Source organism: Sinocyclocheilus rhinocerous, unplaced genomic scaffold, assembly GCF_001515625.1.
Source record: "Sinocyclocheilus rhinocerous isolate Xijiao unplaced genomic scaffold, SAMN03320098_v1.1 scaffold708, whole genome shotgun sequence".
NCBI classification, from domain to species: Eukaryota; Metazoa; Chordata; class Actinopteri; order Cypriniformes; family Cyprinidae; genus Sinocyclocheilus; species Sinocyclocheilus rhinocerous.
The window spans coordinates 1,421,631-1,435,799 of record NW_015635523.1 but is presented as its reverse complement, the minus strand read 5'-3'; the positions used below and the strand labels follow the sequence as shown (position 1 = coordinate 1,435,799).

The following is a 14,169-nucleotide window of genomic DNA, read 5'->3' as shown; positions in this document are numbered from 1 at the left end:
TTTTTTTTTTTTTAACCCAGAGCTTGGAAACACCATTTCCAGCTTGTTTGGGGGTGGCAGCTCAGAGCCAACTGCAAATGTGACTGAACCGGTTACGGTAAATCTGCTTAATGATTCTTAACGACTCTGACAGACATTTAAATGTAATTTTATCAAATTAATCTTGACATTTTGTTTTTCTATAATGGTTCAGGATGAAGAAGAAGTGAGTCCAGAGGCTGAGAAAGATCAGGAACGGTCAGAGAAACAGGAAGAGTCTGCCCAGGAGAAACCCGAGACGGAGGAGGGAAAAGAGGGAGAGCCTCAGGCGGAGGAGCAGAAAGACAACAAAGAAGATCAAGCGGAAACTCAGGTGAGATTATTCACAGTTCATCACATTTCTGGAGAGGTGCAGAGTGATTATGGAACCTCTAGGCTTTCATGAGACTCAAGTTCACTAGTTCCGCCCTGTTATTCTCAGGAGAGATTTGTGACTTCCCCTCATGTTTTATTATACAACATGCAGTGCCAAACACCAACTGAAGCACCTGACTAGAGTTTCTTGTAGATTCTTTTCTCTAGTTGACCCAATACAGATGTACATTTTTTTTTTTTTAGCTGATAATTATTTTAATGTAAGACATAATATAATCAATATAATACAAATTATACTTTATTAGAAATAGTTATTTTTTACTGGCCATTGAAACAGAATATTGCATTATTTATTTATTATTATAACAATTATTTTAATTTGGAAATATATTTTAATGCCAGTTAGAGTAGTGTTGTTGTTTTTTACCTTATCAGGGATATCAGGGAATTTTGAAAGTGTGAAAGTCATGACAATTTCTATATAAAAAAAAATATATAATATAATATAATATTATTTTGCCAAAACCGGTGCACAACCAATGATTTTTAAACTTTTTTTGATTTTGATTTTTTTTAATGATTTTCAAAAAATCCTTATACAGTCAATCACGGACTCTCAGTAGTCAAAGTGTGGGAACCCTCTAGTGATAAACTGCGTTATATTCAAGCCTCTGCCCCTATGTAAAGTTGGACCTGTCACAAAAACGTGACCATTTGAATTACTCGCATCACTTACGTCAGCAAGGGTCAGACTATAATTCTTAAATTTCAATTTAAGCCATGTATTATATTGCAGTTTCATATGAAGTTACCAGCCACTGGCGAGTTACTCCATTTGATTTAGTTTTGGAATCTGTTTAGAAGTGAACTCTCACCTCCGTCACACAGGGAGAGACAGACGCCGAGAAAGCCGAAAAGCCTGAAGAGAAATCAGACGGTGAGAAAGCAGAGGAGAAAGAGGAGGACAAGAAACCCAAACCACAAAAAAAGAGCAAAATATCAGAAGACATCACAGTGGAGCTTGAGGTGAATGATGTTCTCGATCCCAGCACAGAGGACATAGAGGTGTCCAAAAAGAAGTAAGTGTCTCTTGCTTCTCAGAATTAATTAACGTGGAGAATGAATTAACTGAGAGTGAGAAATGGGACAGACACTCTGTAGTAACTGAAGATTCTCTAAAGAATTCCCATGTGTTCCTCCCTCATATCAGGCTGCAGGACCTCACTGACCGCGATCTGGAGAAGCAGGAGAGAGAAAAGACCCTGAACAGCCTGGAGGCTTTTATCTTTGAGACGCAGGTATAATGAAGCTCTCTGCAGCCCTTCCCAGTGTTTGAGCAGTGACTCATAGATCCAGTGGCGTGATGGTGACGGAACTGTCTTTGTCCAGGCCTAAAAAGCTTCATTTGCAGAGCATTAGGTGAAATCTATAGTGGGCTTAAGGCTGTATTATGATGGAGGATTTTGGACGACAGTTATTACAGCTATTATCACCTCAAAATAGATTTTTTTTCTTCCCTTTTTAGGTCGACTCTTCTTTTGAATTGACAACAAATCTAGTTAATTTTTCCTTTCTCTGTCTAGGATAAGCTGTATCAGGATGAGTATCTGGCTGTCGTGACTGAGGAGGAGAAGGAGCAGATCACAGGCAAGCTGAGCGAGGCTTCTAACTGGATGGATGAGGAGGGGTACGCCGCTGGCACTAAGGAGCTGAAGGAAAAGCTGTCGGAACTGAAAAAGCTTTGTAAAGCCATGTTCTTCAGAGTGGAGGAGAGGAAGAAATGGCCCGACAGTCTGGCAGCTCTCGACAGCATGCTTAACCACTCCACCATCTTCCTCAAGTGAGCAAGAGCTGCATCGATTACTTCAATCCATCCATTTTCTTTCGTTCTTTCTTTCCTTTTTTTTTAAATTGATGTAAAAATATGTATTTAAAAATTGTTTAAATTTAATTTATATATTAATGAAATTAATTGTATTAATACATTTATAAAAAATTAATATACTTAAATATTTTATACATTTATTTATTCATTTAATATTGTACATATTTATTTTATTGCATGTATTACTTTTTATGTATTTAATAAATTTATTTTTAAATAACAGTTTAAAAATAGATTTAAAATTTGAAAATTGAATTAACTTTTTTTTTATAAAAATTTATCAAAATGAATACATTTATTAATTTTATTGTCTTTATTTAAATTTAACATAAATAATCGAAGGAATTTTTTTTATTTTATTTTTTTTATAAAAGAAGTATTTTTGAAACTTTTTTTATTTTTTTTTGTCTTGGTAATCTTGAGGGCAATGCAGTGCTTTCTAAGGATATTGACGCTAAGCGTTCCCTCTTGGACAGGGAGGTCAACTACCTGCTGAACAAAGCAAAGTTTGCCAAACCAAAGCCTAAAGATAAGGCTAAAGACAAGAACACCACCTCCACAGAGAACAGCAAAGCTAACAGCACAGAAGATGCAGAGAAGATTATTACTCCCAAGAGCGATGATGGTGAGACTGATTATTTTATTTTAGCAAATCCACTAATATAGATTTTGCAACTCTTCATTTAGTTACTTTTCCTGTTAATATGGAGTGAATTTGGTATATGAATTGTGCTTTTAGCTGAAGAGGTGAAGCCGGCAGAGGAGCCGCCAACTGCTGAAAAAAAAGATGAAGAACCCATACTTGAACTAAATCCAGCAGAAAATACAGATACAGGTAATTCACAATCCACTAATCAATCTAACATCAAATTAATTTTAACATGAGCTCTTTGACCTAAAATATCAGAATCTATAGATTTAATTGCTTAATATAAATGCATGTAATGTTTCTTTTTTGCAGAATCAACAGACAGCAGTAAATCAGAAAACCATAAAGGAGATGAATTATAACATCTGGAATTCTTAAAGGTTTATTTGTTATTTATTGACTCTGTTAAGTGGTTCAAAAAAAAAAAATGTCCGGCCCCCTCAGCAAATTGGAACAGCTTGACAATGATGGTGTTTATTTCAGTTGTTCTAGTTCAGTGACCCTGAGCCAAAAGAAAATACCAATCCCAACTCCAAGCTGTGTGCACAGTCCACAGTTGTTTAATTTCACTTCTTAATCCATGAATTAATTATCTTCTCCCTCTCAGAAACATGACCCCTGTTTGTTTGAGTCACAAGGAAATCAAAAATGGCATGCTTGACCAAAGTAAACACACTGTCCTTTGTGTAAATGCAGATTATCTTGAAATGGTCGTATATGTCATGTCCTCTGACTCCAAGACACCTTTGCTTTGCGTCCAGAAATGTGTATTGAGGAAATGTGAAGTTCCTGCTGAATTGTTGCTTAGCAGTTTGTCACATCTTGTTGGTTCAACTTTTTCCATGATTCCCAAAGCAGCCGTTTGTACCTGTGAGCATCTTCTATGCCAAACATCTCATGTATTTATGGACTTCAGTATGATTAGTATGCTGCACTGGCATCAAAGGAATTTCACTCAACTGAAAAGTGTATTATGGATATATTTTTGTTTGCTTTCACATCTTCACTGGTTTTGCCTTTTACATGTTTTCATGTGCAAGTCTGTGTGGAGAGAAAAATGTGGAAAAGGGAGAAGATTGTTTCTAAACTGTTAATAAAGTCTCTTTTTTTTTTTTTTTAAACTGTTACTGATAAACTAACCTTATAATGCTGGTTAGCGGTGTTTTTTTCTGTATTTAATATAATTTAATTATATAAATGTATTTTCTTAATAAATTAAGTGAAAGAAAAGCCACACATGGGTCATTTCTAGATTCTTATAATTTTTTTAAAAGCAAAAATCTGAGTAGATGAAGGCTAGTGTTTAATACCATAAATTAATATATCCTGGGTTGCTTTAATTATTCATAACATTAACAAAAATCTTTTTTTACAAGAATGCCCTCTTACAGAAAACCCAAAAATGCAGATATATATAAATGGAGTATAGTTAAAATCATAATGAACACTGGCATGCAAAAAAGTATGACTAATCCATTCAGTAGACTGTTTTACTGTAAGGCACATATCTATTTATAATAGTGGTTTCATGACATTTTGTTCTTCCTCATGGCATCAGCTACTCGTCATCACATTCCTGTCCTCTAAACCTTGAGCTCAACCAAACTACAGGACTAGACGCAGAAGCCCTTTTTACAGTGTCTTTGAGAACAGATTTCACGATGATGAGCATCTCAGTTGAGAAGACTGGGATCTCTGAGAGCTGTCAATGGAAAAGGTTTGATTTGTCTGCATTGAACTTGTCCTTGCGGATCTTGTAGATGAGCACAGCCAGCATGATGACACACAGGCCTCCGAATACCCCCGCTGCCACAGAGATGCCCACCACTGCCTTGTCCTGCTTCAGATCCTTAGACACTGCACAAACAGGCACACCAAATTGACACATTAAAAAAGCACACAGCTGACAAAAGGTTTAGGAGATCTCTAATTCAAATTTAAAGGAGAGAAAACAAGTGCATACCTGTAGCAACAGGTCCAAATGGTTCTATAAGGATTATAAAAATAAAAGAAAATTCAAATGATGAGTTCAAACATGTCATTATAATAAAAGTTAAAATACATAAAAAAATAAAAGGCATCCAAATGACAGTAGAACATCTTTAACTCCTCAGTCAACTTTACTCATCAGGGGTTCTGCTGGTTTTATGAAGGCCTTTATTTAAGGCCTTTTTAAAACTAAGCAAAAATAAATACATTTTAAATAATAAAAATAAATTAACAAAATAGGTCCATGTGGTCTCTAATGTAAATGTATTGCTTTAGCAATGCTTCAGACACATCGTAAATAAAACTTTCAACATTAATTAAATTTACAAAAAAATAATTTGTTTGAATATTTTTGCCACTAGAATATGGACATAAATTACTGTACCTTATGATCACACTGCAAAACCTTTTTTTTCCAGTGCAAATGTTTAAAAATGATTTACCTGAGAAGCAAAATTACATAACATAAGCAGTCTTGTTTTATGAGAAAATGAATTAAAACATACAATGTTTTAATTTGATTCAATATTTGTTCTTGTTTTAAGCATAAACTTTTGTTAATTTTCTCAGAAAACAAGACTTCATGTGTTCATTTTGCATCTCAAGTAAATGAATCTTGATGTGTTTAGATGTTTAGATTTTTGTATTGGAAAACAACAACAAAAATACTGAGGAAGTCAATTTTTTTGCAGTGCATGCAACATTTAATACCATGACTTTTATAAAATTAAGACTTTCTGCTGTTAAGAACTTTTTAGGCCTTTTGTGGAAGGGTGAATTATGTTTTTTAAGACCTGCATAAACCCTGTTTCATGCATATTTTGATTAATTTGATTCAATATTTGTTCTTGTTTTAAGCATAAACTTTTGTTAATTTTCTCAGAAAACAAGACTTCATGTGTTCATTTTGCATCTCAAGTAAATGAATCTTGATGTGTTTAGATGTTTAGATTTTTGTATTGGAAAACAACAACAAAAATACTGAGGAAGTCAATTTTTTTGCAGTGCATGCAACATTTAATACCATGACTTTTATAAAATTAAGACTTTCTGCTGTTAAGAACTTTTTAGGTCTTTTGTGGAAGGGTGAATTAAGTTTTTTTTAAGACCTGCATAAACCCTGTTTCATGCATATTTTGAACGATATCTCTCAAACAGTTAACTGTTCTTACCATCCACTTTGGTGATGATTGCCCCAGAGCTCACCGTGGCAACGTCACTCACTGAGGTTCCCTGAGCTGACTGGACGGCCCTCCGCTTCCTTCCGGAATTTGTGCAGTCCTGATGCATGTATCATAAGACACATTTAAATGCACTTCAGTTAGATGATGGTTTATGAGGCCCTCTTGTGAATTACATATTAAGGTTTTTGCTAGCAATGGTACATGTTGTCATAGGGTTGTGTTCATACCTGCCGTAAGGATCTACAGAAAGAGCTCTCGCAGAGCCTGGTGGTGCAGTGCAGATAAAAGGTCGACACCGTCCTGTTTCTGTGCTCCACAAAGCGAAAAGTCTCGAACGAGAAGCGCGCCAACTGCTGTTCTCCATTCACACCCATTATGGTTTGTAGATCAAGGTTGCATCTGAGAATGACAGAGGATGATATAATCAGTGCTGGGTAGTAAAAGATTATATGTAATCTGTACTGTATTACATAATCAAATTACAAAATTGGTTACTCTTTATTTTAAGGTGTCCTTGTTACAGTGTAATTATACATTAATTATACAGTGTAAGTACTGAATAATATTAATTAACTACATGTATTTACTATATGGTTAGGGTTAGGTTTAGGTTTACTTGCATATAATTATGCATATGCTTCCGTTTATGTCTAAAATTTTAGAAAAAGTTGTGTCTGCTCAATTGTGCTCCTTCTTGCAAAAAAATTATCTCTATGAAGAATTTTTCAGGTTTCAGGCCCCACCATAGCACAGAAACTGCACTTGTTAAAATTACAAATGACTTGCTTCTTGCGTCAGACCAAGGCTGCATCTCACTGCTAGTTTTACTTGATCTTAGTGCTGCGTTCGACACTATAGTATAGATCATGACATACTCGTAGATCGATTACAAAACTATACAGGTATTCAAGGGCAGGCTTTAAGATGGTTTAGATCAGGAATGGGCAACTGGTGGCCCTAGGTGTTTTTTTGTTTGTTGTTGTCTCGTACTTTTAGATATGCTGTTATTTGTAAATGCTACTGCTTATGTTAGCTTTTAATATATGGTTTTATCCTGATTAAAGCTTTAATACAGTACGGCAACTGCACGCGCGTCCATGTATAACGCTTCTCATAGCTATGTGAAAATAAGATTACATCTTTAATTTATTTTTCTGTACATTTCTGCCATATGTACATTAACTGACAGTCACCACTGATAAGCTACTACTAAATATTGTAGAAACTTAATTTGCTGTAAAGTTGCTTTGCAACGATTTGTATTGTGAAAAGCGCTATACAAATAAACTTGAATTGAATTGAATTATTATATTAGTATGTACATGTAACGTGTAACAAGGACACTGTAAAATAGTGTTACCCAAAAAGGAAGTACTTGCAACTCTATTATAGAGTACTTATCATCAGACTAAAGTCATTATTGTTTCAATACAAATTTATTGCATTTTTATTACATATCATTCACAGAGTTTTTAAATGCACAAATTCATGTCATTTCATATTTATTTAATGCATTCCCAAGCCTTATTCACTTAATATAGTGTTAATTTAGATTGCTGAACATTATTTAAAATGTGTAACTGTAACAAAGATTTAAGTCTTACCCGACAAACAGGTTGAATGATGTGCTGTTTCCTGGGTAAGGACTAGTGGTTGTATAGCATCGATCCAACAGAACATTGAACCTTTATGGGGGAAAATATATATATATTTAAAAAGTGATCTATCAACTTCAAAAATATTTAATATAATAATAATAATTTACATAAAAGGTTTTCATTCTGGATTACATCAGAATGAATGTCACTAAAATTCATAATTTTTGTCGGTGGCATCCATATTTCATAGGCCACCTCATGATGGATAACATAATTGATAATAATCTCAAACTGAGCAAAGTACCTCTCTGTGAGATTAGTGGCTCGGACTTCCACAAAAACCCTGGTCTTCAGCATGAGACCCGATGGAGGTATGAAGAGACGAGTTGTATATGTGTTGTCCTTTGAGTCGGTGCAGAAAGACAGTTATGAACACATGCAACTGGCCAGTTCCAATAACTCTTGAATGTTATAGTCAATAAAGTGTTATGCTAAAGGTCATTGCTAAACTAAGCCAAAGCAACATAAAATACCTCAAAAAGAACCATGCTTAGAGTGCTGATGAAACTACCATTATTGTCCTTAATTGCCAGACTCACTCCAGATCTGCAGAACAACAGTGGTTTGTGTGTAAATGACTTAACTCATTAAATCATTTAGAATGAACACATTCCAGGATAAGACATACAGTGAAAACCAAAAGTCTGAGATCACTGAAAAAACTGTTTATTTTTCATTTTTCTAATATATTTTTCATTACAAATTCATAAAATGTGATATTTTGTACAACATTCACATGATTACAAATATGCTTATTTGATTAGTGGCCTAAAAATAGTGTTAACATTTCTTCATTTTATGGCATAACATATCTTAAATTTTATTTTTTTCTTAAAACTTTGAATCTTGAATTTTCAGTGTGGTCTCAGACCGTTAGACCTCACTGTACATGTTCACTCCACTCACACACTCATCTCCGTGTTGTTGACCAAGTACTGCAGTGGGTATCTACAGGAAAAGAGGTATTTCATCTCCTGCCGGTAGGTGATGGTTCCAGCATTCGGGTCCTGAGTATTGACCACCCCAGAGATGTTCACAGACTGCACGCTAGAGAAGTCGGAGAACAGCCCAGATCCAATCTCCTCAGTGATCTGTTGAGATGAATTACTGTAGTTGAACAGTGACAGCTGGGATTGACTAATTATATATAATAGAAGTATATTATAAGACCGCAAAATAATAGAATGCAACTCAAAGTTCTTTACAGGTCAGAAAAATTCAAAACAAAACAAAACAAACAAATAAATATTTATTTATATATAGATAGATTATATATATAATTGTATTATTATTATAGCAATTATTATTTTTATTATATCCACTGAAAAATGTCTCATACCGTCAGCTTATTGGCGCAGATGGATATGTATGGTTCAGTGATGTAGAACTGGAATTTCATTACAGGTGGGTTGACGGTCCAGTCAGCGGTTCCTCTGCACTCAGGTTTGCCGAACTGACCATTAAGAGCCACCATGGATTCATTATATCCATAGAAGTACATGGGGCACAGCAAAATCTGAAGATCCATCCTGTTTGTGCCACACACAACTGTGATATCAGAGTTGTCTGTAAAATAAAAAAGATAACAGTTGTCACAGTAACCTCTTATGATGTTTATTGTTTGCACATCTTTGGTATGGAAATGTATGATGCTCTTTATGCTGCTAGGACATTTAAAACCACAGGAACCATAACTAAAAGAAGAACACATCATTAAAATAATACTGCATGTTTAAGAAAACACACTCCTCAAATTGCTGGGTGGTCCCGGGTTCCTTTGTGGTTCCAAAGGAAATGAAAGGTGAGATAGCGATGAGAGAATTAAGGATGTATAAAGAGGAAGAGGAGAGGATACATGTATGCTTTGACTGACCCGGGTCTCTGAATGTTGGGTGGGTGAGGCAGGGACTCTGAGCCTCTGACTGGAGAATCAGGACGAGCTGACACACTAGGAGGGCTGGCCACATGATGCTCTGGCTGCAGGGAAAATCCCACACATCACATTATCACCTTGACCTCGATTCACTCAAAAACAGATTTTAAAAGCAAAAACACCTACTTACTATCAAATCACGCAACAAGTTTTCCGTTCTGTGTTCAGGTGTCACCAACAGGCTCTGAATGTCCCAATTCAAATGAGCCTGATGTCACTGGCCTCACAGTTTTAGCTTTTGATGAAGGAGAGCACCAACAAAGAACATCTGACTCCTGTTTTAAACATAAAAAACATACATATTAAATAGTCTATATTACAAATAATTCAATTCATTTTGTGATGATAGATGAAGCAATAGAATGACGTACAGACGGAAAGACACAGACAGACAGACAGACAGACAGATAGATAGACAGATAGATAGATAGATAGAAATACAGACACAGATAGATAGATAGATAGATAGAAATAGACACACAGATAGATAGATAGATAGATAGATAGATAGATAGATAGATAGATAGATAGATAGTAAAAATAAAAAAATCTAAAAAAAAATATTTTTTATTAAAAATAAAAAACACAAATAACAAATACAAACAATTTTTTTAATTAAAAAGATAAAGCATAAATAATAAATACAAATAATTTGTAAAACTAAAAAAAGCACAAATGATAAATACAAATAAGTAAATAAACACACATTTACATAATTTCAAAATAAAGAAAACCACACACAAATAAACAAACAAAATATAATAAATCAGAGTCATCTAGTAGGACTAATATACTCAGACCAGAACTTAAATCATAAAGATGTACGTATTACCTTGTGCACCTTCTCTCTTTCGTTGTCTCTTTCTCTGTGTTTATGACGATATAGCTATTTATACTGGCCCCTTTCTATCTATAGGTGTGAGGGAGGGCACCAGAAACACAGCAGGGGTTATGAGAAGTAAGGGACGCCAGAGGAGGAACACGAGGAGCTTTAAGAAGATCAGTATAAGTTCAGTATCAGGTAACATGTCTGGAATACTAGGAGCATCTCGATGCTCATGTAGCACAAAATTGGCTTTTGCACGTTATATTCTATAAATGCATTATATCACTGTGTATCAGGCTGCACTTAACTGTGCTATTATAACAAAGCATTATGCAACAAATATGTCCACTTGAAGACAAAAGGTGATCAAGTTATAAAACAGGACACTAATGAAACACATGGTCTTTTCTAATAACACATTATGTCACACTAACATACTAATAGTATATTTTAAGACTGATAGTCGATATTGCTTCATCTGTTGAAAAAGAAAAAAATAAATAGCCTTTTTACAATTTAAATTTATATGATAAAATGAATATAAAATTATAAAATTTTTATTATAGAAAAAATATAATAAATAATTAATTGAGGATAATTGTAGGATATATGCACAATCTTCTTATTTTCACAAAAGGACGATAAAATAAAATTAAATAACCCCTCTTGTAATTTCAGAACTCTGAACTATTATATTTTATAAATTGAATGTAATGAAGAGCATCATAATACCTTCCTTAAACCAACAATAACTGTGGTGTTAGCTGTCTAAATATTCATATTATTTTTCATAAAATACGCGCTCACACACTCTCAATATCCTTTTTTTAGTGTATGTGGTTTCAGGTATGCCGTCTTCGTGAGAAAAGGTAGCGTCACCTCATCGTTTTCTAGAAATAGATATCACACCCTTTCAGACAAAGCCTGCCATGGTCAGAGTGTTATTTCAACAAAGACAGCCCCTCTTAAAACTACACAAGATAGGGACTATGTAGTACACGATCTTCTAAGACACCGTTCGTCTGGCTATCTGGTTCCTCAGTCACATTGTTTCATTTTTAATCTTCTGGACCAGCCAACCTGGGCCCTAATGCAATATATAAAGTATTGCGATACATATTCAATATCTGCAGGATCTATTCAGTCATCTATTCAGATTCACGGAATTATCATTTGCAAAATAATATCATGAAGATATGCACAGGTAATTATATTCCTCAAGTAATTTACCCATTGTGTATACTTGGTTACTTGATGTGCGCCATTTATTCAAGGCCAAATGTCAAAACATGATCATGTGGAATATTCTCAGCATTCTCTCTCTGCCTGCAGGGGCGTCATGATCAAATCTTCTCCCTCCATTATACTATATGTCCCAGTAACACAAGCTGGATGAAATCACAGGGAACAAATCGTACGATAAGGCGTACAAATGTCCTGATTTCATTGTAACCTGAGATTCGCTCATTAGTACTTTTAAATCATCTTTACAGGCTGAGTTAAAGCTGCTCTGAAGTGGCTCTGTGCCACTATAAAGTTGTTTGTAAAAATGCAGTGCTGCATAACATTAAAATATCACCTCAGTCCCTAATTCAGGATCACAGCAGCATTAAGCTTTGTTATGGCAGAGAATATTTCAATTGTTACGCTATTTATAGCTTCATAGATTTTTTTATATACATATACTAATATTTTTATTTCATAAATTCGTATTCAACCCTCTATGGGACTAATTGTGAATTCACAGCTCGAAAAAGTAATTGACTTTTTAGTTTACATATATTTAGGAGTAAAATCATTTTCCAAAATTTGTTTTCTACATCTGACCTTTTTCTTTAGGGCTCCGTCAACTGACTTAAATTTTCAGATTTTTTCTTTAACTGACTAAATTATTTTTGGCGAATTGTCAGAAAAAGTTGTTTGTAAAAATGCAGTGCTGCATAACATTAAAATATCACCTCAGTCCCTAATTCAGGATCACAGCAGCATTAAGCTTTGTTATGGCAGAGAATATTTCAATTGTTACGCTATTTATAGCTTCATAGATTTTTTTATATACATATACTAATATTTTTATTTCATAAATTCGTATTCAACCCTCTATGGGACTAATTGTGAATTCACAGCTCGAAAAAGTAATTGACTTTTTAGTTTACATATATTTAGGAGTAAAATCATTTTCCAAAATTTGTTTTCTACATCTGACCTTTTTCTTTAGTTCTCCGTCAACTGACTTAAATTTTCAGATTTTTTTCTTTAACTGACTAAATTATTTTTGGCGAATTGTCAGAAACTTCACACACAATCAAATGCATTTTCACTATCTGAAAAGAAGTAAAAAGGTCTTACTGTTTCAAAAAAACATTAAAAAAATCTTTATGAACATTCAATTTCTTCTTGAGCTGCTATATTTGATTTGGAACTCGTGCGGGAAAATGTCTAAAACTTGACACAAATTCGGATGCAATTTCACTGTCTGAAAACCATGTCTTAGTGTTTCAAAAGCATTAAAACAACTTTAACATTGTGCTTCATCTTGGTATTTCAAATTAATTATCATAGCACAAGTGAAAGTGAACAAGACTCTTCTTTTTCAGTGTACCCCACACATCAGTAGATTTGACTTGTGCAGTCCTCATTGGAGCATCGCTGCCTGTCAGAATACTAATGCCAATAAACACTAGATATCGCAAAGTCAGTCACATGACCTTTTTGATGCGCTTGGAGGAATTTATTCGCAAAATGCATTTCCATCTTCCATTATTCGCATCAACCCTTTTTCGCACAAGTCAAAAACCACCTCAAGCGAGCGTAAAAACGTTTTTGCAAATTAAGGGATTTTTATTCGATATTGGGCGTTTCCATCACTCGTTTCTCATGCGAAAGCCTACTTCAAAATGCGCATTAAAATAGGGTGATGGAAACATAGCTACTGGCATCTTTCCTGACCTCTGGTTGTTGTATGGATCACTTCTTTCAAACTGGCATGCAATAATGCCTGACTTCCACAACAACCTATTCTTCATCACTGCCCTCACACTCATTGCTTCTATCCTCCTTAGTCCTCAACAAATTATTTTATTACTACAACCTGATTTTCTATCACTATCATCAATACTTTCTGAAATAAGTACAGATTTGTCTCTCCATCTTCCAAAAATGAACCTAAAACACGTGCATAAAGGGTATTATACCCTGCCAATGCTGGTCAATAGTACCAGTTACACCAAATATGCATCCCATAATAGAGTTATTGTTATTGATGAGTTATTGTTTTTACAAACGTGCATTAAAAATGACAAAAAACTTTAGAAAATACCTTTGGATGTATAATTATATTTTTTATAACTTGAATTTATATGTATTTTCTAGTCTAAAATGAGCTCACTGTGGAGCCTTGAGAGCATGTGACCTAACATGTGCTTATGTCTCATTTACTACTTTGTTACCAGAAATGTGAAGCACATGGCAATTAAATTTTAATTTTACTGGTTGAAGGGGATGTCATTTGAAATCACTAAAATACAATTTTGTTGGTTGAACATTATTATTGTATCTTAAATGCAATTTTCTTACCGTCATTTATAAATGACGATATCCCATAGAAGGTTAAAATATCAATTTCATACAGTAGGCTATGTGAATTACCAGACTAATCCAACAGTGTTTTGCTGCCTCAGTTATCAGGCGT

General features: G+C 34.3%; 2 protein-coding genes across 2 annotated transcripts in view; one reads left to right on the top strand and one right to left on the bottom strand.

The window, feature by feature from the left end:
* Positions 1 to 2,198, top strand: part of LOC107747001 (hypoxia up-regulated protein 1-like) — a 9,669-nt gene extending 7,471 nt beyond the window's left edge. The window contains exons 16-20 of the mRNA XM_016561384.1: positions 21 to 97; positions 194 to 352; positions 1,243 to 1,433; positions 1,565 to 1,652; positions 1,938 to 2,198. Coding sequence (XP_016416870.1) covers positions 21 to 97; positions 194 to 352; positions 1,243 to 1,433; positions 1,565 to 1,652; positions 1,938 to 2,198 — 776 coding nt within the window. The remainder of the gene's footprint in view (positions 1 to 20; positions 98 to 193; positions 353 to 1,242; positions 1,434 to 1,564; positions 1,653 to 1,937) is intronic.
* A 2,006-nt stretch (positions 2,199 to 4,204) lies between these two features.
* On the bottom strand, positions 4,205 to 10,506 carry LOC107747005 (zona pellucida-like domain-containing protein 1). Its single transcript, XM_016561391.1, has 12 exons — positions 10,485 to 10,506; positions 9,783 to 9,927; positions 9,593 to 9,696; positions 9,059 to 9,285; positions 8,626 to 8,810; positions 8,193 to 8,265; positions 7,964 to 8,061; positions 7,666 to 7,746; positions 6,289 to 6,460; positions 6,050 to 6,158; positions 4,852 to 4,875; positions 4,205 to 4,745 (listed from the first exon to the last, which is right to left on the bottom strand). The coding sequence occupies exons 3-12, from the start codon at positions 9,684 to 9,686 to the stop codon at positions 4,594 to 4,596; spliced, it is 1,215 nt and encodes a 404-aa protein (XP_016416877.1). The 5' UTR covers positions 9,687 to 9,696; positions 9,783 to 9,927; positions 10,485 to 10,506; the 3' UTR covers positions 4,205 to 4,593.
* Between the last annotated feature and the right edge of the window lie 3,663 nt (positions 10,507 to 14,169).